Source organism: Macaca fascicularis, chromosome 19, assembly GCF_037993035.2.
Source record: "Macaca fascicularis isolate 582-1 chromosome 19, T2T-MFA8v1.1".
In the NCBI taxonomy this organism is placed as follows: Eukaryota; Metazoa; Chordata; class Mammalia; order Primates; family Cercopithecidae; genus Macaca; species Macaca fascicularis.
Genome location: NC_088393.1, coordinates 8,777,533 through 8,799,824, shown reverse-complemented (window position 1 = coordinate 8,799,824; position 22,292 = coordinate 8,777,533). Strand labels below are relative to the sequence as shown.

At 53.0% G+C, this 22,292-nt stretch overlaps 1 protein-coding gene across 14 annotated transcripts in view; it reads left to right on the top strand.

The window, feature by feature from the left end:
- Window positions 1-22,292, top strand: part of FBN3 (fibrillin 3) — an 89,150-nt gene extending 66,858 nt beyond the window's left edge. For 12 of the 14 annotated variants that reach the window (XM_065536394.1, XM_065536389.1, XM_065536385.1 and 9 more), the window contains 9 exons: window positions 2,137-2,343; window positions 3,426-3,551; window positions 5,557-5,679; window positions 5,894-6,010; window positions 12,269-12,397; window positions 12,488-12,607; window positions 14,375-14,609; window positions 15,467-15,617; window positions 21,441-22,292. In XM_065536394.1, coding sequence (XP_065392466.1) covers window positions 2,137-2,343; window positions 3,426-3,551; window positions 5,557-5,679; window positions 5,894-6,010; window positions 12,269-12,397; window positions 12,488-12,607; window positions 14,375-14,609; window positions 15,467-15,617; window positions 21,441-21,782 — 1,550 coding nt within the window. In that variant the 3' untranslated portion in view covers window positions 21,783-22,292. The remainder of the gene's footprint in view (window positions 1-2,136; window positions 2,344-3,425; window positions 3,552-5,556; window positions 5,680-5,893; window positions 6,011-12,268; window positions 12,398-12,487; window positions 12,608-14,374; window positions 14,610-15,466; window positions 15,618-21,440) is intronic. The other 2 variants (XM_074025640.1, XM_065536392.1) reach the window with 1 other exon arrangement.

The following is a 22,292-nucleotide window of genomic DNA, read 5'->3' as shown; positions in this document are numbered from 1 at the left end:
TCCCTCCCACCGCCTATCCCCCCCACCGCCTGTCCCCCCCACCGCCTGTCCCTCTCACCGCCTGTCCCTCCCACCGCCTGTCCCTCTCACCGCCTGTCTCCCCCACTGCCTGTCCCTCCCACTGCCTGTTCCCACCACTGCCTGTCCCCCCACTGCCTGTCCCCCCACTGCCTGTCCCTCCCACTACCTGTCCCTCCCACTACCTGTCCCTCCCACCACCTGTCCCTCCCACTCCCTGTCCCTCCCACCGCCTGTCCCTCCCACCGCCTGTCCCTCCCACCGCCTGTCCCTCCACTACCTGTCCCTCCCACTGCCTGTCCCTCCCACTGCCTGTCCCCCCAGTGCCTGTCCCTCCCACTACCTGTCCCTCCCACTGCCTGTCCCTCCCACTGCCTGTCCCTCCCACTGCCTGTCCCTCCACTACCTGTCCCTCCCACTGCCTGTCCCTCCCACTGCCTGTCCCTCCCACTGCCTGTCCCCCCAGTGCCTGTCCCTCCCACTGCCTGTCCCTCCCACTGCCTGTCCCCCCAGTGCCTGTCCCTCCCACTACCTGTCCCTCCCACTGCCTGTCCCTCCCACTGCCTGTCCCTCCCACTGCCTGTCCCTCCACTACCTGTCCCTCCCACTGCCTGTCCCTCCCACTGCCTGTCCCCCCAGTGCCTGTCCCCCCAGTGCCTGTCCCTCCCACTGCCTGTCCCTCCCACTGCCTGTCCCTCCCACTGCCTGTCCCCCCAGTGCCTGTCCCTCCCACTGCCTGTCCCTCCCACTGCCTGTCCCCCCAGTGCCTGTCCCTCCCACTACCTGTCCCTCCCACTGCCTGTCCCTCCCACTGCCTGTCCCTCCCACTGCCTGTCCCTCCACTACCTGTCCCTCCCACTGCCTGTCCCTCCCACTGCCTGTCCCCCCAGTGCCTGTCCCCCCAGTGCCTGTCCCTCCCACTGCCTGTCCCTCCCACTGCCTGTCCCTCCCACTGCCTGTCCCTCCCACTGCCTGTCCCCCCAGTGCCTGTCCCCCCACTGCCTGTCCCTCCCACTGCCTGTCCCTCCCACTGCCTGTCCCTCCCACTGCCTGTCCCTCCACTACCTGTCCCTCCCACTGCCTGTCCCCCCAGTGCCTGTCCCTCCCACTGCCTGTCCCTCCCACTGCCTGTCCCTCCCACTGCCTGTCCCTCCCACTGCCTGTCCCTCCCACTGCCTGTCCCCCCAGTGCCTGTCCCTCCCACTGCCTGTCCCTCCCACTGCCTGTCCCTCCCACTGCCTGTCCCTCCCACTACCTGTCCCTCCTACTGCCTGTCCCTCCTACTGCCTGTTCCTCCCACTACCTGTCCCACCTACTGCCTGTCCCTCCCACTGCCTGTCCCACCTACTGCCTGTCCCTCCCACTACCTGTCTCACCTACTGCCTGTCCCTCCCACTGCCTGTTTCCCCACTACCTGTCCCTCCCACTGCCTGTCCCTCCCACTGCCTGTCCCTCCCACTACCTGTCCCTCCCACTGCCTGTCCCTCCCACTGCCTGTCCCCCCAGTGCCTGTCCCTCCCACTGCCTGTCCCTCCCACTGCCTGTCCCCCCAGTGCCTGTCCCTCCCACTACCTGTCCCTCCTACTGCCTGTCCCTCCCACTACCTGTCCCTCCTACTGCCTGTCCCTCCTACTGCCTGTTCCTCCCACTACCTGTCCCACCTACTGCCTGTCCCTCCCACTACCTGTCTCACCTACTGCCTGTCCCTCCCACTGCCTGTTTCCCCACTACCTGTCCCTCCCACTGCCTGGGAGCTCCCCAAGGGGCCTGGGGCACTGAGGGGCGACCCAGGGGGTTGCTGAGCTAATCTGGACACACACGTCCAGTGCTCCCCCGCTGTCCCTCTTCCCTCTGTCCCTTCTGTTAAATCCTGGAAGAGTGGGAGGCCTTCTCCACACCTCCTCCAACCTCACTGGTGCCACACCCTGGAACCAGCCTTCCCCAGATCTCCCACTTCCTGGGAACTAACCCCAGCCATCTGTCCTGTGTATCTAGCTCCCTCCTGGACACCCCTATTCCCAACATCCCCAAAGAACAGCTTGCCCCAAACTAAGATCAGTCTTTGCCCCCAAACCGGCCTCCTGGAGTGACCCTTGGCTTTCCTGTTGTTCTCCGCAGACATCCGGCAGGGGCCCTGCTTTGCCGAGGTGCTGCAGGCTATGTGCCAGGCTCTGTCCAGCAGCAGCGAGGCTGTCACCAGGGCCGAGTGCTGCTGTGGGGGTGGTCGGGGCTGGGGGCCCCGCTGCGAGCTCTGTCCCCTGCCTGGCACCTCCGCCTACAGGAAGCTGTGCCCCCACGGCTCAGGCTACACTGCTGAGGGCCGAGGTGGGTGCCCATGCCCTCAGGACCCTCAGGGAGGCAAGAAGCGGGGGAATTTGCTCAGGGTCATGCGTCTGTACTGCAGCAGGTGCTAGAATGTGTGAGCCACTCTATGTGCGTGTGTGTGTGTGTGTGTGTCTTTGTGCTAGCAGATATGAGAACCAGTACATGTGCTCCATATGCGTGGAAGAACTCGAGGGGTTGAGGGAGCAGGTGTGTGAGTCAATGTTTGTGTGTGTGTGTGTTCTGAGACAGTCTTGCTTTGTTACCAGGCTGGAGTACGGTGGTGCAATCTTAGCTCACTGCAACCTCTGCCTCCCAGTGGCATACCTGTCATCCCAGCACTTTGGGAGGCTGAAGCTGGAGGATTGCTTAAGCTTAAGCCCAGGAATTTGGGGCTGCAATGAGCTAAGATAGTGCTACCGCACTCCAGCCTGGGCGACAGAGCGAGACTTTGTCTCCAAAAACAAAAACAAAATAGGCCGGGGCACAGCGGCTCACGCTTGTAATCGCAGCACTTTGGGAGGTGGCCTGTGTGTTGTGGGCTTGGGTGAGTGTACAAGGGCAGGTGTGTGAGTGCGTGTGAGCCAGTGTGGGGACATCAGCGTGTCTCACTGAGTGTGTCACTGAGAGTGAGATGGGTTATCTGTGTGACCAGCAGTGACATCAATAGGACTGGGGAGGAAATGGCTTTCTGGGGGTGTGTCTGGGGGGAGATGCGGGAGTCCCTGAGTGTGGGTGTATGTTCCCATGTTTCTGCAGGAGCGTCCGGTGTGTGGTTGTTGTGTCATGTTGCATGCACTGTGTGTCTCTGTTGTGCATGTTGGTGCACTGAGGAGGTGTCGCTGTTGAGGCCGGGGGAGGTGGATGTGTGTCCCCCTCCCTGGGAAGCTTCATGGGCTTGTCCTGCGGGCTCAGGTGTCATCCGCAGCCTGAGGATGGGGTCCACGTGGGCTGGGGTGCAGTGGCGGGTGTGGAAGGCAGGCTGGACTTTGCTCCGAGGAGATGGCTGCGGCCAGAGAGAAGGAGACATGCCTCGATGGCCCAAGGCGGCCAGCCAGCCCCATTTGCGCCCTGCTTTTCCCCAGATGTAGATGAATGCCGTATGCTTGCTCACCTGTGTGTCCATGGAGAGTGCATCAACAGCCTCGGCTCCTTCCGCTGCCACTGTCAGGCCGGGTACACACCAGATGCTACTGCTACCACCTGCCTGGGTGAGCCCAGCCCTCTGCACCTGCACCCTTGGCCCAGCCCGGCCACCTCCTGCGCAGCCCCTGACCACAACTTCCCTGAGACTTTGCGGTTTGCAATGTTAGGGTTTCATTTACAAAGTGGTGCCCGAACCATACAGACAACTGAGGTCCAGGTGCGATGGCCCGCCACTGTAATCCCAGTATTTTGGGAGATTGAGGTGGGAGGATCACTTGAGGCCAGGAGTTTCAGACCAGCCCGGGCAACATAGCAAGATCCCATCACTAAAAAAAATTAGCCAGGAATGGTGGCCTGTAGTCCAACATGCGCCTGTAGCCCCAGCTACTTGGGGAGGCTGCTTGAGCTCAGGAGTCTGAGGCTTCCGTGAGCTGTGATTGTGCCACTGCAGTCCAACCTGGGTGACAGAGTGAGACCCTGTCTCTTAAAAAATGAAAAAGAAGGCCGGGCGTGTTGGCTTGTGATCCCAGCACTTTGGGAGGCCGAGGCGGGTGGATCACGAGGTCAGGAGTTCAAGACCAGCCTGGCCAAGATGGTGAAACTCCGTCTGTACTGAAAATGCAAAAAAATTGGCCAGGCATGGTGGCACGCGCCGGTAAACCCATAATCCCAGCTACTTCGGAGGCTGAGGCAGAGAATTGCTTAAACCTGGAGGGGTGGAGGTTGCAGTGAGCTGAGATCATGCCAGTGCTCTCCAGCCTGGGCGACACAGCAAGACTCTGTCTCAAAAAAACAAAAAAAAACAAAAAAAAAACAAAAAAAAAAACTGGCCACACATGGTAGCTCATGCTTATAATCCCAGCACTTTGGGAGGTCAAGGTGGGCACATCATTTGAAGCCAGTATTTCAAGACCAGCCTGGCCAAGATGGTGAAACCCCATCTGTACTAAAAATACAAAAATCAGCTGCACGTACTTCTGCACGCCTATAATCCCAGCTACTTGGGAGGCTGAGGCAGGGGAATCGTTTGAACCCGGGAAGTAGAGGTTGTAGTGAGCTGAGATCATGCCACTGCACTGTAGCCTGGGCAACAGAGTGAGACTCTGTCAAGAAAGAAAGAGAGAAAAGAAAGAGAAAGGAAGAAAAGAAGAAAGAAAGGAAGGAAGGAAGGAAGAAAGAAAGGAAGAAAGAAAGAAAGAAAAAGGAGAAAGAAAAAAGAAAGAAAGAAAAGAAAAAAGAAAGAAAGAAAAGAGAGGAAGGAAGGGAAAGAACGCCAGGTGAGGTGGCTCATGCCTGTAATCCCAGCACATTTTGGGAGGCTGAGGCAGGAGGATCACTTGAGGCCAGGAATTTGAGACCAGCCTGACCAACATTGTGAAACCATCTCTACTAAAAAAAAAGAAAGAAAAAGAAAAAAATTAGCCAGGTGTGGTAGTATGTGCCGGTAATGCCAGCTGCTTGGGAGGCTGAGGCAGGAGAATTGTTTGAACATGGGACGCGGAGGTTGCAGTGAGCCGAGATTGCACCGCTGCATTCCAGCCTGGGTGATGCAGCAAGAGTCCATCTCAAGAAAGAAAGAGAGGAAGGAAGGAAGGAAGGAAGGAAGGGAGGGAGGGAGCATCCTTTCCTTCTCCCACCCCCATCCCATTTGGGCCACTTTCCTGCTGTTGTTTCTTTTATTTTTCACATCCTGAGATTTTTCAGTTACGTTTTGTAGCAAGTGTACATCTAAGTCAGCAGGAGGCAAACCCCAGCCTGAGGGTCAAATCTGGCCCTCCAATTGTTCTTGTCAATAAAGTTTTATTAGCACACAGCCATACACATTTGTCTGCTTACCCTCAGTGGCTGCTTTGCTGGTACAAAGGCCACATGGAGTAGTTGTGTCCGAGACGATGTGGCCTGCAAAACCAAATGTGTTTACCATCTGGCTTTTTGCAGAAAAAGTGTTAATTCCTATGTAAGTCCACAGATTCCGGATGGTCCGGGTCTGGGTGGAGACCCCAGTCCCTGAACACCCCCAGGGAATGTCTGTCTAACCCCACCCCACCACACCCCACTGTCCTTCCCTAGATGTGGACGAGTGCAGCCAGGTCCCCAAGTGGTGTACGTTCCTCTGCAAAAACACGAAGGGCAGCTTCCTATGCAGCTGTCCCCGAGGCTACCTGCTGGAGGAGGATGGCAGGACCTGCAAAGGTGATGTCCTTTCAACTCTCCCCCACTCCCGCCACTGCATGCACTCTAGGGTCCTGCTCCTGTCCCCTGCAATCTCACCCCCTCCCATCTGCATGGAGTCAAGCACCATCTCCGGGATCTTTCTCTTGTCATCCCTCTGCCTGGAGGTGGCAAGGGAAGCCCCTAACCCCCGACTGGGCCCTGCCCTGAGCCTGCTGGACTATCTGTGCTGCAGACCTGGACGAATGCACCTCCCGGCAGCACAACTGTCAGTTCCTCTGTGTCAACACTGTGGGCGCCTTCTCCTGCCGCTGTCCACCCGGCTTCACCCAGCGCCACCAGGCCTGCTTCGGTGAGTGACCCTTGCCCCTCACCGGGAGGTGATGCACAACCCTAGCCTTAGTTATTTTGCTCACCAAGAAAATATCAAGTTGGCCGGGCACAGTGGCTCTTGCCTGTAATCCCAGCACTTTGGAAAGCCAAGGCGGGCGGATCACCTGAGGTCAGGAGTTCAAGACCAGCGTGGCCAATATGGTGAAACCCCGTCTCTACTAAAAATACAAAAAAAAATAGCCTGAAATGGTGGCAGGTGCCTGTAATCCCACCTACTCGAGAGGCTGAGGCAGGAGAATCGCTTGAACCCAGGAGGCAGAGGTTGTGGTGAGCCAAGATCACGCCACTGCACTCCAGCCTGGGCAACAAGAGCGAAACTCTGTCTCAGAAAAAAAAAAAAAAAAGCACCCAACATCTACTGGACATTGGGAACGTGGGGGTGATCAGAACAAAGTCCTTACTTCCTCAGTGCTTGTTTCCTGGAGGCATCTAGAACCTCCTTCCTCTCCTTTGGGAGGAGAGAGGCCCTCTGGCCTTGGTTCATGGCACCTTGCCTTCCCCCTGACAAGTGCCTGCTGGGTCTCCCTCCCAGAGCCTCCCCAGAGTGCTCCTGAAATCCCAGGTCTCACATAGTCCCAAGAGGAAATCAGTTCCACAGCTAAAGTCACAAGAGCATCTGTTACCATCATTGTTTCTTAGTGTCTTGTGGCTCCCAGGGAACCCAATCTTCCCCAAAGGCAGAGCCCAGTCAAGGGTGGCACCATTCATGCTCCAACTAATCTGCCCAGACATCACCTACTGTGTACCAGGCAGTGCTCCAGACCAAAGGGTGGCAAACTCCAGCCTGCCAGCCAAGCACGGCCCCCTGCTTGCTTTTGTTAATAAAGTTTTATTGACACACAGCCAAGCCCACTTGCTTACAATCACCTGTGGCTGCTTTGCACTATATTGGCAGAGAAGAGTCTTGGGACAGAGCCTGTTACAGAAACAGAAATGGTTTGTCGGGCCCTGTTATAGACCCTGGGGGTACAGCAACAAACATAAGAGGCAAGACTCTTTCGTCATGGAACTTTCCTTCTGGCACAGAATCAGACTAGAAGCAGACATAACAAGAAATTAACAGAATGGTGTGGCTGGGGGTGGTAGTTCATGCCTGTAACCCCATCACTTTGGGAGGCTGAGGCTGGCAGATCACTTGAGGACAGAAATTCGAGACCAGCCTGGCCAACATGACAAAACCCTGTCTCTACTAAAAATACAAAAATTAGCTGGGCGTGGTGGTGGCGCCTGTAATCCCAACTACTCAGGAGGCTGAGGCAAGAGAATCACTTGAACCTGGGAGGTGAAGGTTGCCGTGAGTCAAGATTGTGCCACTGCACTCCAGCCTGGGGGACACAGCAAGACTGTCTCAAAAACAAACAAACAAAAAATTAACAGAATAGTGTGCTCAAAGGTGATGCGTGTCATGAAAGAAAGAAAAAATAAAAGCAGGAGTTCAGGAAAGAAGGAGAGGACCGCAGGGTTGTTTTGGGATGCAGGGAGAGATTTGTTGTTGTTGGGTTTTGGTTGTGTTGTGTTGTTCGTTTGTTTGTTATAGAAATGGAGTCTTGCTCTGTCACCCAAGCTGGAATACGTGATATGATCACAGTGCACTGAAACCTCAAATTCCTGGGCTCAAGCAATCCTCCCACTGCAGTTTCCCTAGTACTTGGGACTACAGGCTCACCACACCTGGATTTTGTTTTTGTTTTTGTTTTTTGTTTCTTAGACATGGAGTCTCTTCACGACTCTGTTGCCCGGGCTTGAGTACAGTGGCTATTCACAAATGTGATCATAGCACACTGAAGCCTCAAACTCCTGGTGTCAAGTGATCCTCCCACCTCAGCCTCCAGAGAGGGCTTCGGTTGTGTTTTGTTTTTTGTTTTTTGTTTTTGAAACAGAGTCTCGCTTTGTCGCCCAGGCTGGAGTGCAGTGGCCAGATCTCAGCTCACTGCAAGCTCCGCCTCCCGGGTTCACGCCATTCTCCTGCCTCAGCCTCCCAAGTAGCTGGGACTACAGGCGCCCGCCACCTCGCCCGGCTAGTTTTTTGTATTTTTTAGTAGAGACGGGGTTTCACCGTGTTAGCCAGGATGGTCTCAATCTTCTGACCTTGTGATCCACCTGTCTCGGCCTCCCAAAGTGCTGGTATTACAGGCTTGAGCCACCACGCCCGGCCAGGGCTTCAGTTTTAAGAGAGGGATCAGGTGAAGTGTCACCAAAAGAGAACATTTGGCTGGGCATTGTGGCTCGTACCTGTAATCCCAGCACTTTGGGAGAATGGCTTAGGGCCAGGAGTTCGAGACCAGCCCAGGCAACATGGCAAGACTCCATCTCTACAAAAAATACAAAATTAGCTAGAGGTGGTGACACCTGACTGTAGTCTTAGCTACTCAGGAGGTTGAGGTGGGAGGATCTCTTGAACCCAGGAAGTTGAGGCTGCAGTGAGCAATGTTCATGCCACTGCAGTCCAACCCAGGAGACAGAGCAAGACTCTTTCTCGGAAAAAAAAAAAAAAAAAGAGAGAGAGCGAGAGAAAGAGAGAGAGAACATTTGAACAAAGACTCTTGAAACAAGATGCATTTCACTTTTTCTGCAACAGTAAAGTTTTCAGCTCACACCTGTGATCCCAGTATTTTGGGAGGCTGAGGCAGGAGGATTGCTTCAGCTCAGGAGTTTGAGACCAGCCTGGGCAACATAGTGAGATCCCATCTCTATTAAAAAAAAACAAACAAAAAAAAACAGTAAAGTTTTCACTGGATGTGTGAGCAGCTGCATGGACCAGGGCCATGCATCCCATGGGTACCATCCATGGAGCAAGCTCACACATGACTCTCACTAGAAAAGAGTTTAAATTCTCAGCCAGGCAGGTAGTGGTGTGAGGCTCAACTTGATCAAAAGTCAACAAACCTGGCCGGGTGCGGTGGCTCAAGCCTGTAATCCCAGCACTTTGGGAGGCCGAGACGTGCGGATCACAAGGTCAGGAGATCGAAACCATCCTGGCTAACACGGTGAAACCCCATCTCTACTAAAAAATACAAAAAATTAGCCAGGAGTGGTGGCGGGCGCCTGTAGTCCCAGCTACTTGGGAAGCTGAGGCAGGAGAATGGCGTGAACCTGGGAGGCGGAGCTTGCAGTGAGCTGAGATCCGGCCACTGCACTCCAGCCTGGGCGACAGAGCGAGACTCCACCTCAAAAAAAAAAAAAAAAAAAAAAAAAAAAGTCAACAAACCTTTTCTGTAAAGGGCTCAAGAGAAGTAAATATTTTCAGCTTTATAATTGAGATGGTCTCTGTCACTATGATTGGACTCTGCCGTGGTAGCATCAAAGCAACCGGAGAGATACATAAATGAAAGACCGTGTCTGTGTGCCAATAAAACTTTATTGATACAACAGACAATGGCTTGGATTTTGTCCCAGGGTGTTCCCATTTGCTGATGACTAAACTATTAATAGAAGAGCAAACTACATGACCACAGTAGGCCAGCCTGACGCTTGGTTTGCTTTGCTAGATGTAAGGGAAAGAAATTGTGGGTGGTGGCGGATATTTCTGTTTTTAATTTTTGAGATGGAGTCTTGCTCTGTTGCCCAGGCTGGAGATTGCAATGGTGCAATCTCAGCTCACTGCAATCTCACCTCCCAGGTTCAAGCGATCCTCCTGCCTCAGCCTCCCAAGTAGCTAGGACTATAGGTGTGCACCACCATGCCCGGCGAATTTTTGTATTTTTTGTAGAGACAGGGTTTTGCCATGTTGCCCGGGCTGGTCTTAAACTCCTGGGCTCAAGCAATCTGGTCACCTCAGCCTTCCAAAGTGCTGGGATTGCAGGCATGAGCCACAGTGTCTGGCTGTGCCAGACATTTCTTTCTGGCCAGAGTGTAGACCTATTCTCTGTGGCCCCTCAAGTGACAGCTCAGGCAGCTGCAGGAGCCACTCCTACTTAGAAGCTTCATGTTCCCATGTCTGTTGTTCCCAAGAGATATTCAATTTTTGTTTGTTTGTTTCTGTTTTTTTGAGACAGAGTCTTACTCTGTCACCCGGGCTGGAGTGCAGTGGTGTGATCGTGGCTCACTGCAACCTCCGCCTCCTGTGTTCAAACAATTCTCCCACCTCAGCCTCCTGAGTAGCTGGGATTACAGGCATGCAGCACTACATCCAGCTAATTTTTGTATTTTTAGTAGAGACGGGGTTTCACTATGTTGGCCAGGCTGGTCTCAAACTCCCAGCCTGAGGTGATCCGCCCACCTTGGCCTCCCAAAATGTTGGGATTACATGCATGAGCCACTGTGCGTGGCCCCGAGAGAGACTCTACATCTCCACAGATATATGCTTGGAGTCAAAAATCTCTGTACTCAAGGAAGCCAAAAGCAAGGTTTTCCACCAGGAATTTGTTGTTCATTCCCCAAAATCCCAGTTCAAATGCAATATACCAGTCATGGGCTCCTACCTTTGTAGCAATGCTCTCTGGCCGTTGTACCAATGCTGTCCTACCATCGTAGCAACCTGACCATTTTAGTCAGCTCAGGTTGCCATAACAAAATACCATAGACTGCAAGTGTAGGATTTAGCAAATTCAAATCCAAAAACTGGGCTGGGTGCAGTGGTTTGCACCTGTAATCCCAGCACTTTGGGAGGCTGAGGCGGGAGGATCTCTTGAGCCCAGGAGTTTGAGACCAGCCTGGGGCACATAGTGGACAATGTAGTCCCCACGAGAAATACAAAAATTAGCCAGGCATAGTCTCGTGCACCTGTAGTCCTAGCTACCCAGGAGGCTGAGGTGGGAGGATCACCAGAGCCCAGGAGGTGGAGGTTGCAGTGAGCTGAGATTGTGCCCCTTCACTCCAGCCCAGGAGACAGAATGAGATCCTATCTAAAAAAAAAAAGAAAATTAACAGTTGGTTAAATGAAGCAGAGCAAATGCACACCAAGTGAAGATGTGGTGGCCATTTAAAATTATGCAAATAAGAATAGTAAGAAAAAATATATGTGTGTGTGTATATATATATTCGAGATGAAATCTCTCTCTGTCAGTCACCCAGACTGGAGTTCAGTGGCACAATCTCAGCTCATCGCAACCTCCACCTCCCGGGTTCAAGCGATTCTCCTGCCTCAGCCTCCCTAGTAGCTAGGACTACAGGTGTGTACCACCACACCTGGCTAAATTTTTTTTTGTATTTTTAGTAGAGATGGGGTTTCACCATGTTGGCCAGGCTGGTCTCGAACTCTTGACTTCAGGTGATCCACTCCCTAGGCCTCCCAAAGCACTGGGATTACAGGCATGAGCCACTGTAACCAGCCCCCAAGAATAGTAAGACTATTTAAAGACATAGAAAGATGTTCACAGACTATTCAGTGTAAAACAATAGCTTACACACACACACACACACACACACACACACACACAGACACGGACAACCCATACGCTGGGTGGCTTAAACTACAGAGATTTTTTTTTTTTTAAATTCTGGAGGCCGGGCAGTTCAAGATCAAGGTGGCAGCATGATTGGTTCTGTGAGGGCTCTCTTCTTGGTTTGCAGACAGCCGCCTTCTTGCTGTGTCCTCACTTGGCGGAGACAGAGCAAGCTTTCTGGTATCTCTTCTTATAAGGGCACTATTCTCATCATAAAAGCCCTACCCTCATGACCTTCTCTAACCCTGATCACCTCCCAAACACCTAATCTCCAAATACCATCCCACTGGGGGTTGGGGCTTCAACATAGGATTTTGGAGACACATTCAGTCCATAGCACCGGCTGACCTCACACTATTGTCAGGTTTCCATGAGAACAAAACTCAACAGGCAACCCAATGTCATTTTTCCATGGGAGAAGGAAAAGAAGCTTTGTTTGTCTTTTACTCTTTTACCAGGCACTGCCCTAAGTCTTTTACAAGATTAAGTTAATTTAATTCTCTCTCACACACACACAAAAATGCAGTGAGGTAGACATTATCATCTCCATGTTACAGCTGAGGACATCGAGGCACAGAGAAGGTAGGTAAGTTGCCCAAGGACACACAGCTTCAAGGCAGTGGAGATGAGATTCTTTATGTGCAGGATCTCAAAGATTGGCATCTATTCTGTGAGTCGGGAACTGTTACAGATCTCATTTCACAGCGTGGGAAATAGGCACAGAGAGGGTGAGCAACTTGCCTGAAGCCACACAGTGGTGGGACTGGCATTGTGTCACCTGACACGCGTTCCTTAACCAGCAAGCAACCCTGCCCAATCTCTCTCCTCTGCAGACAATGATGAGTGCTCAGCCCAGCCTGGCCCATGTGGTGCCCACGGGCACTGCCACAACACCCTGGGCAGCTTCCGCTGTGAATGCCACCAAGGCTTCACCCTGGACAGCTCAGGCCATGGCTGTGAAGGTATAGCCCAGCTTTGGCTGGGGTCTAGTGTTTGGGGGTGTTGGTCCTGAGAGCCGTCTGGTAAACCCTCTCTCCCTCTCTCTGTCTCAGATGTGAATGAATGTGATGGACCCCACCACTGCCAGCACGGCTGTCAGAACCAGCTAGGGGGCTACCGCTGCGGCTGCCCCCAGGGTTTCACCCAGCACTCCCAGTGGGCCCAGTGTGTGGGTGAGTGGAAGGGGCTGGGAAGAAGCCGGGGGCCCCCACCAGAATCTGCTCAGAGCAGGCGACTAACAGACACTACCCTGCAAGATGTTGTGACAAGCTCAATTATATAAAGATTGAACAGGCTAGCCCAGAAGGTAGTGAGTTCCCCACTGCTGGGGAGTCAAGGTGCAGCAGAATAAGCATGGAAAAGTGTCTGAGTTCATTCCTTAGGGCATGGTGGCCTGGAGGACTCAGTTGAGAAAGATTCTGAGACCTGAAGTCTGCAATTCTGTGATCACAGGGAAAGAGTGCTGTGATTGATTAGTGATGTCTGCCATGAGTGTGATTACTGATGTCTGCTATGGATGCTGCAAGGGGAGATGGAGGTGTGAATGCTATATCATTGTCATAGCTGTTGCAGAGGCCCTTTATTTGGGGAGCTAGCCTTCTGCCCCGCAACCTTCCCCCTTCTTCTGGCTGCTCCAGGACCTCCTGGCAGCCCGTTTCACTGCTCTTTTCATTCCTCCGCTACAGTGCAGCTTTCACCCTCTACCATTTTCAGGCCCACTTGCTCTCTCTTGAGACCTCTCCTTGGCCTCCATCTTCTACCTCCACTACTCTGGGCACCACAGTCTGCCCCTCCTGGACACTCTCTCCTGTGGCCTTGGTGATGTGGCTGTCCCTGCTCTCCCACTGCCTCACAGGCACTGCCTTCTCTGCCCTCTCCTTTTGTCTCTCATGGTGGGTCTTTAGCTAAGTTCTCGGGCTTCCCACACCACGTGACCCTGCCCCCCGAGGCAAGGTGCTTGTCCGCTGGGGATCTTGGGGATCCCACAGACCATCGGCCTTTGCTGGCAACTCTTCCTCAACTTGTCTCCTCCGCTCTGTACTGACTCATTCATTCTTTCCCCAACTGTTTGCCAAGGACCTGCCTTTCACTAGGCCCTGAGCTCAGATGCAGAAGTGAGCTGAAAAACCATTTCTGCCTTGAGTTGTTCAGTCCAGCAAAGGAAACAGGAATAAATTAGACCCCTAACTAGGTTCTCAACAGAGGACCATTTCATCCCCTATAGTACATTTTGAAGTGTCTGGGAGACATTTTTGATCATCACAACTGGGATCCAGCGTGGTAGTTCACTCTTGTGGGATATTGAGGTAGGAGGATCATTTGAGGCCAGGAGTTCGAGACCAGCCTAGGCAACATAGAAAGACCCCCCATCTCTACAAAAAGTTAAAAGATTAGTCAGGCATATTGGTGCACACCTGTAGTCCCAGCTACTTGGGAGGCTGAGGCAGGAGGATCCCTTGAGCCCAGGAGGTCAAGGCTACAGTGCACTATGGTTGCACCACTGCACTCCAGCCTGAGCAACAGAGTGAAACTCCCAGCTCTAAACAGACAATTGGAGGCAAATGGATTTTCCTGGCATCAAGCGGGTGGAGACCAGGGGTACTGCTCATCGTCCCACAGTGCAAGGACGGCTCCTCCCTAGAGAAAGATCCGGCCCCAAATGTCCATAGCACTGAGGGTGAGAAAGCTTATTCTAGATCATCCCACACTTTGGGGTTTAGGGGAAGTGTTGAGAGATGCAGTGAAGGAGAACCACAGGGTTTGGGGCAGCGGGGCTATGGGGCCGATCTAGTCTCAGGGCTCACTGCCAGGTTGCTGGAGGCTTTGACATTGGACTTGGGCTCTGAACAGAGAGCATTTCAGGTGGAGGGCTCTGGGGGTGAGAAGGCTGCCCTGCCCCACCTCTGTGTCCTCCCTCTCCTCCTCCTTTCCTCCCACAGATGAGAATGAGTGTGCCCTGTCGCCCCCGACCTGCGGGAGCGCCTCCTGTCGCAACACTCTTGGTGGCTTCCGCTGCGTCTGCCCCTCTGGCTTTGACTTTGATCAGACCCTTGGGGGCTGCCAGGATGTGGATGAGTGCGCCGGACGGCGTGGCCCCTGTAGCTACAGCTGTGCCAACACTCCCGGTGGCTTCCTGTGTGGCTGTCCTCAAGGCTTCTTCCGGGCTGGGCAAGGGTGAGAGGCTGGAGTGGGGTGAACAGACTCCATGCCCTGCAAGCATCCATGCATGTGCATGCAACCACACACACATACACACGCACACACACGGGGCTTTGTGCATGCCAAGAATTTACCAGAAGAGCTCCTTCTGCCCATGCATGCAGGCATTTACCCACATATGCACAGAGTCCTGGACACACAGAGTTACAGTGGCACCTGTATCTGTGCACACACAGGCTCACACCACTAACATGCAGTTGTCCACATGGCACACACCCGTACCAGTATGCGTGGGCACCCTCGTGCATTTACAGATCCCAGCATGCACACGTGTGTGTGTGTGCTCGCATGCGCGCATGTCCAAGTGTGCACTCAGGCTCATGCATGCCTGCATCCCTGGGGGCACTGTGCCATTGCTACATCCTGGTTTGCACAGGTGAGGAGGCACGCATCAGCTGTCTATGAGTGCTCACATTATACACACCCCCCGCCCCGGGCACACTCAGGGAGATTCACACATTCCTACAAGCACACATGTGCCCACATGAGATATTCCCCATGTGAACACACAGGTTGGCACACGCGCACGCCCCGGGTATGCTAATGTCCATTTGTCCATCCCAGCCTGTGCCTGTCCTCTCACTCCTGTGTTCACACCTATGCCCAGGTGAACCAAGGGACTCACATGCACACCCTTATGTGGTGCACACACACTCATGCACACGGAGTCACACCAGCACATGCTTAGAGGCACATGTGTGCGTGGGCATCTGCAGCATGACTCAGAAAAGAGTATGCGGGTGGAGCGAGGTGGCTGGGGAGGTCCCATGAGCCTACCTCTGAAATCCCCCACCCTGCTCATCCTGGTGCAGGCACTGTGTCTTCGGCCTGGGCTTCAGTCCCGGACCCCAGGACGCCCCGGACAAAGAGGAGCTGCTCTCGACTGAAGCCTGCTACGAATGCAAGATCAACGGCCTCTCTGCTCGGGACCGGCCACGACGCAGTGCCCACAGGGACCACCAGGTGACATGGGTGCTGCACTGGGCGGGGGTGGCCAGGGAACGGGTGAGTGTAGGAAAGAGGCTGTGGACCCGACTTAGTCATGTCAGCCTCCCAAGAAGGAGCACCAGGCTCCACATCCTAGCAGGTTCCCCATGTCATGTGCTGGCTTCGGATCTTCTCGTGCTTTCTCAGCCTTGGGATTTTTCTTGGGGGGTCTCTGGGGGACACATCTCCTGAGCACTCTACCTCACTCCTGGTGACAAGTCAGGCATCTTCCAAACAGATCCTGGCCGGGCTGTGACGCTCTCTCTGGGTCCCGTTTATAAAGGCACTTGGATGTGGGGACATACCCGGGCCCCTCCAACCCTGCCTGCACCCTGGAATCTGTCACCTCCTCACCTCCTAGTTGGTGAAGCCCTCCCTTGGGACCCTTTTGGGATTTAGTTCCAATGGGGCCCTAAGTGGCCTCTGTGCCACAGCTCTGCCCATCTCAGCTCTTCTTTGCATTCCTCTGGGCTGTTCTCACAAACCTTTAGCCCAAGTTAAGCCCAAGCCCCTTCCCTGTCTGAGCCTTGGGGAGGCGAGTCTTTTCTCTGGGGACTCCAGCAAAGGCTCCCCTTAGGAGCCTCAGGACCCCAACCTATACCCACTCAGCATCTGCCCTGTACCGCTCTTGTGCCTGAGGTGCTCCTGGAGTTCCTGAACCTGCCTTGTCTCTAGGAATCTCAGGGATCTTCAACACACCACTCGGTAGCCGTAGGGCAGGCCTATGCCTCCGTCCCTCCTGCCCCCTCGGGCCACCCCATCAAGGTGTGCAGAGAGGGCAGTTTTGCCACAGCTGCCAGCTGCTTGCCCCTCAACTGAAGAGTCCCTGACTACGGGTCAGTCCTGCAGCCATCACCCAAGGGATCTGAAAGCCAAAAATGTATTCAACACCTGCTGTATGCAGGTATCACTCCAAGTGCTCTGTGTTCACAGCCTCTCAATGTTTATGACAACGCTGGGAGGTGTAGATGCCACTATTTTTTTAATTTATTTTTTATTTTTTGAGACGAAGTCTTGCTCTTGTTGCCTAGGTTGAAGTGCAATGGCGCAATCTCAGCTGACCGCAATCTCTGCCTCTTGGGTTCAGGCGATTCTCCTGCTTCAGCCTCCCGAGTAGCTGGGATTACAGGTGTGCACCACCACGCCCAGCTAATTTTGTATTTTTAGTAGAAACGGGGTTTCTCCATGTTGGTCAGGCTGGTCTTGAACTCCTGATCTCAGGTGATCTGCCCACCTCAGCCTCCCAAAGTGCTGGGATTACAGACATGAGCCACTGCACCCGGTCTAGATGCCACTATTATCCCAAATTTACAGATGGAGGAACTGAGGCTCAGAGAGGTTAGGGCACATGCCCAAGTTACAGAACTTGAACATGGAGGTTCAGAGATTCCATGGCTATGGCACATGGACTTCTCTTTACAAGCAGCCTTGGCATCCATGGCCAGCCATCCTGGGCCCCTCTGCCTTCTGAAGCCACCACTTTACATTGTTTCCCAAACAATTATCATTGAGCATGGAAACCATTACCCCAAGCTCACCCCCACTGCAGACATTTAGGACGAAGCTTCTTCACTCCATGGATTTTACTGAATACCGCTGCTGGGCACTGTAATGGAGCAACAGCGAACAAAAACAACAACAAAAACACCTGCCCTTGTGAGACTGATATTCTAAAAGGGAGACACACAAGAAATCAACATGTAAAACATATCATATTTTATAACACATGACAAATATGATACATGATAAGTGCTACGGGGAAAAACAAAGTGAGAAATGGGATACAGTTATTGGGCTTGAGAGGCTTTCTATATTAGATAAAATGTGAGTGTATTACTTTGTATTACTGAAAGGCCCTTTTCCCCTCTAGTTATTTTTTCCCCCTTGCTGGGAAAAACTGTGGATGTATATATTATCCCATAGTTACTGGTATTTTCTGTAGACTTCATAAGGGCAGAACTGTGTCTGTAGGATTTACTACTGTATTGACACCCTTTGGTACTCAATAAGAGTGAGTGGAGTGGTTGTCAGGGTCCCAGGGCACAAGCAGATCAAGACAGAGAAGGGCTAATTTTTATATTTTTAGTAGAGACGGGGTTTCACCATGTTGGCCAGGCTGGTCTCAAACTCCTGGCCTCAAGTGATCAGCTCACGTCAGCCTTCCAAACTGCTAGGATTACAGGTGTGAGCCACTGTGCCCAACCAAGGCCAGGATTTTGAGACCAGCCTGGGTAACATAGTGAGACCCCCTCTACCTACAAAAAGTAAAAATATTAGCCAGCTATGGTGGCATGTGCCTGTAGTCCCAGCTACTTGGGAGGCTGAGGCGGGAAGATTACTTGAACCCAGGAGTTCGAAGCGGCAGTAAGCTGTGATCACACCTCCGCACTCCAACCTGGGTGACAGACTGAGACCCTGTCTCAAAAATAGGGCTATGTTGTGCCTTTGCCTGCAATACCCACTAACTGCCAGCAGGTGTCGGTAAGAGCATAAGTCTTAACAACATTCCGTGGGAAGAAGGCCTGAGATCTCCGGAATTGAGGGGCTGGGGAACAGGAATAACTTTCACTTGAATGCAACAGCAAAACACTCCATCGGCATGTAAATGAGGCCAAACCAACACAGTGCTCCCCAAAACAAAGGCAAAGAAAACACAGATGACTTTCTGTGGGATTGGATACGTCACCCAGCCCTGGGGTAGCCTGCCATTGAGGCTCGCTGTCTTATTCAGGGCCCTGTCCAGCTGCCAAGACCAGGAAGGCACTTCAGAGGAGCTTAAATAAAGAAGGGTTTGTCATTGGCACACAGGGGGCTCTCAAAGAGAGCCAGATGCAGGAAGCACAGCGGAAGCTATCAGGCGGCTCTTCTGTCTGGTCCTTTACGCTGTCCTCTCTGGCCCTGCTTGGCATCCCATTTCTCTGTCAGCTCTGGCATTCTTTTAGGGGCTGGCTTCTGCGGAAAGGCCCTTGTTCCTAACACCAACCATCCCAAGACGCTTCTGAGTGACCTTAGGGCTCTGGGTCCCAATGTCATCTGAATAATCCCCTGGCTGCTGGGTCTCTGAGAGCAAATCTTTGATTCCCTTGGCCCAGGCTGGCAGGGGTCTGAGCAAGGTCCCTTAGCTGAGACTAGGGATCTGTAGTGTGTAACCGTGGCTGTCTCCCTGCCTCTCTCAGAAGCAGCCTCAGCCTTATGCCACTGAGTCTACAGATCCAGCTGACCACTGGCCTTGCGGATGAAGAACCAGACTTGAGATGCCAAGGGAAGCAGTATTTTTCTCCACTTTATATTTTATTCCTTTTTTTTTTTCTTTTTTTTTTTGAGACAAGGTCTCACTCTGTCATCCCGGCTGGAATGCAGTGGCGCAATCTTAGCTCACTGCAGCCTTGAACTCCTGGGCTCAAGCAATCCTCCCACCTCAATCCCCCAAGTAGCTGAGACCACAGGCACGTGTACCACCACGCCTGCCCAGCTAATTTTTGTATTTTTTGTAGAGACAGGGTTCACTGTGTTGCCCAGGCTGGTCTCAAATTCCTGGGCTCAAGTGATCCACCTACCTCAGCTTCCCAAAGTGCTGGAAGTACAGGCATGAGTCACCGTGCCCACCCTATTTATTGATTTTTTTTTTTTTTTTTTTTTTGAGACGGAGTCTTGCTCTCTCGCCCAGGCTGGAGTGCAGTGGTGTGATCTCCTCTCACTGCAAGCTCCGCCTCCCAGGTTCATGCCATTCTCCTGCCTCATCCTCCTGAGTAGCTGGGACTACAGGCACCCACCACTTTGCCTGGCTAATTTTTTTGTGTGTATTTTTAGTAGAGACGGGGTTTCACCATGTTAGCCAGGATGGTCTCAATCTCGTGACCTCGTGATCCGCCCACCTCAGCCTCCCAAAGTGCTGGGATTACAGGCATAAGCCGCCGCGCCCAGCCTATTTATTGATTTTTAAAATCAATTTCTTTTTTTTCGGGGAGCCTGGTCTCACTGTGTCACCCAGGCTAGAATGCAGCAGTGCAATCATAGCTCACTGCAGCTTGAACTCCTGAGCTCAAGGGATCCTCCCACGTCAGCCTCCCCAGTAGCTGGCACTACAGGCATGCAACACCACACCTGGCTAATTTTTTGTATTTTTAATAGAGACAGGGTTTCACCATGTTACTCAGGCTGGTCTCAAACTCCTGGGCTCAAGCGATCTCTCCACCTTGGCCCTCAGCCAACTTCATGTTTTTTCATAGCACATCTTGTCACTTTTACATTTTCCATGTATTTGTTTACTATCTGCTTTGCTTTACTAGAAGGTAAACTCCCTGAGGGGAAGGAGTTTTATCTGCTCATTGCTGAACCTCCAGTGCCTCAAAGATTGCCAGGAATTCAGTGGGTGCCTAATAAACACATGTATATATTTTTGAGAGAGGGTCTCAGTCTGTTATCCAGGCTGGAGTGCAGAGGTGTGATCACAGCTCACTGCCGCTTCGAACTCCTGGGACCTCCCGCCTCATCCTCCCAAGTAGCTGGGACTACAGACGCGCACCAGCACTATTTTCACTTTTTGTGGGTGGATGAGGTCTCACTATGTTGCCTTCTGTCCTTGAAATCCTGGCCTTGGCCGGGCATGGTGGCTCATGCCTGTAATTCCAACATTTTGGGAGGCCGAGGTGAGGGGATCACTTGAGGCCAGGAGTTTGAGACCAGCCTGGCCAACATGGCGAAACCCCGTCTCTACTAAAAATACAAAAATTAGCCAGTCGCGATGGCAGGCACCTGTGATCCCAGCTACTTGGGAGGCTGAGGCAGGAGAATCACTTGAACCTGGGAGGCAGAGGTTGTAGTGAGCTGAGATCATGTCACTGCACTCCAGCCTGGGCAACAGAACGGGATTCCATCTCAAAAAAAAGAAAAGAAAAGAAAAGAAAGAAACAAAGAAATCCTGGCCTCAGCTCCTGCCACAGCCTCCCAAAGTGCTGGAATTATAGGCGTGAGCCCCTGTGTCCAGCCTGTTTTTCGTTTTAGATTCAGAGGGTACAGGTTTGTTATTAATAGATGGGTATATTGGATGATGAGGAGGTTTGGGCTTCTGCTGATCCCTCATCCAAGCAGTGAACATAGTTCCCAATAGGTAGTTTTCCATTTATTTATTTATTTATTTATTTATTTATTTATTTATTTATTATTTTGAGACAGTCTTGCTCTGTCCCCCAGGCTGGAGTGCAGTAGTGTGATCTCAGCTCATTGCAACCTCCACCTCCCGGGTTCAAGCGATTCTCCTGCCTCAGCCTCCCAAGTAGCTGGGACTATAGGCGCCCACCACTACGCCCAGCTAATTTTTGTATTTTTAGCAGAGACAGGACTTCATCGTATTGGTCAGGCTGGTCTTGAACTCCTGACCTTGTGGTCCACCTGCCTCGGCCTCCCAAAATGCTGGGATTACAGGCGTGAGCCACCGCGCCTGGCCTCCCAATAGGTCATTTTTCAACCCTTGTCTCCCTCCCTCTCTCTCTGCTCTAGTAGTCCTATTGTCTGTTCTTCCCATCTTTGTGTCTACAGGTAAGTAATTTTTAGCTCCCACTTATAACTGAGAACACGCCGTATTTGGTCTTCTGTTTCTCCATTAATGAGCTTAGGATAATGACCTCCAGCTGCATCCACATTGCTGCAAATGACATGATTTCATTCCTTTTTATGGCTCTTTCCTTCACTTTAGAGACTGGCCAAAATCTCCTCTTTGGCCACAATCCCAGGACCCCCTACCCACTCCACATCTGGATTATTATGGGCTCTGACCACACACCTGGCCTTTCTTCCCAGGTGAGCCTGGCCACCCTTGACTCCGAGGCCCTGCTGACCTTGGGTCTGAACCTCTCACACCTGGGCCGGGCCAAGTGCATCGTGGAGCTCCGGCCGGCCCTGGAGGGTCTGGAGGGCCGGGTCCGCTACGTCATTGCCCGTGGAAATGAGCAAGGTTTCTTCCGCATGCGTCACCTCCGTGGCTTCAGCTCCCTGCAGCTGGGGCGGAGGCGGCCGAGGCCTGGAACCTACCAGCTGGAGGTGGTGAGCAACGTGGCAGGACCCTGGGGTGTCCAGCCAGAGGGGCAGCCAGGGCCACGGGGCCAGGCCTTGCGGCTGAAGGTGCAGCTGCAGTTGCTTTAGTTGGAGGAGCCTCAATGGGCCTCAGCTGTCCAGAGAAGTGAGCTTCTGGAACTGGGAAGGACTGATCCCCAGCAGTGACAGCTGATCAGGTGGAACCCCGAAACTCAGGAAGAGTGAAATGCTACACGTCAACCTCAGGCGAGCCCGGCCTCTGCCCAGACCTCTGTGCCAGCCCCGGGGGACCCCCAGTTACTCAGTCTTTCCTGGAGACAAGAAGAAGCTGCAATGTGCACCCCCCGCCCCACAGCCAAGGTCAGGAAGAGGCCCTGTGGTGACCGTGTCTGGTCAATCTCAGGCTTTCACTTCTGTACTGCACTGTGGCTTGCCCTGGTTTGGTGGGGGGGTTGGCAGGACATGGCAGTGGGCAACTGGGGTGGGCACAGGGCTTATCCCTCGGAGCAGAAGGGTGTGCAGGGGGCCCAGACCCCACGTGACTTGCCGCATTTGCCCTCCATTTGGAGAATGCTTTTATATCAAAGTGGAGACGATAATAAAGTTATTTTGGGTTAA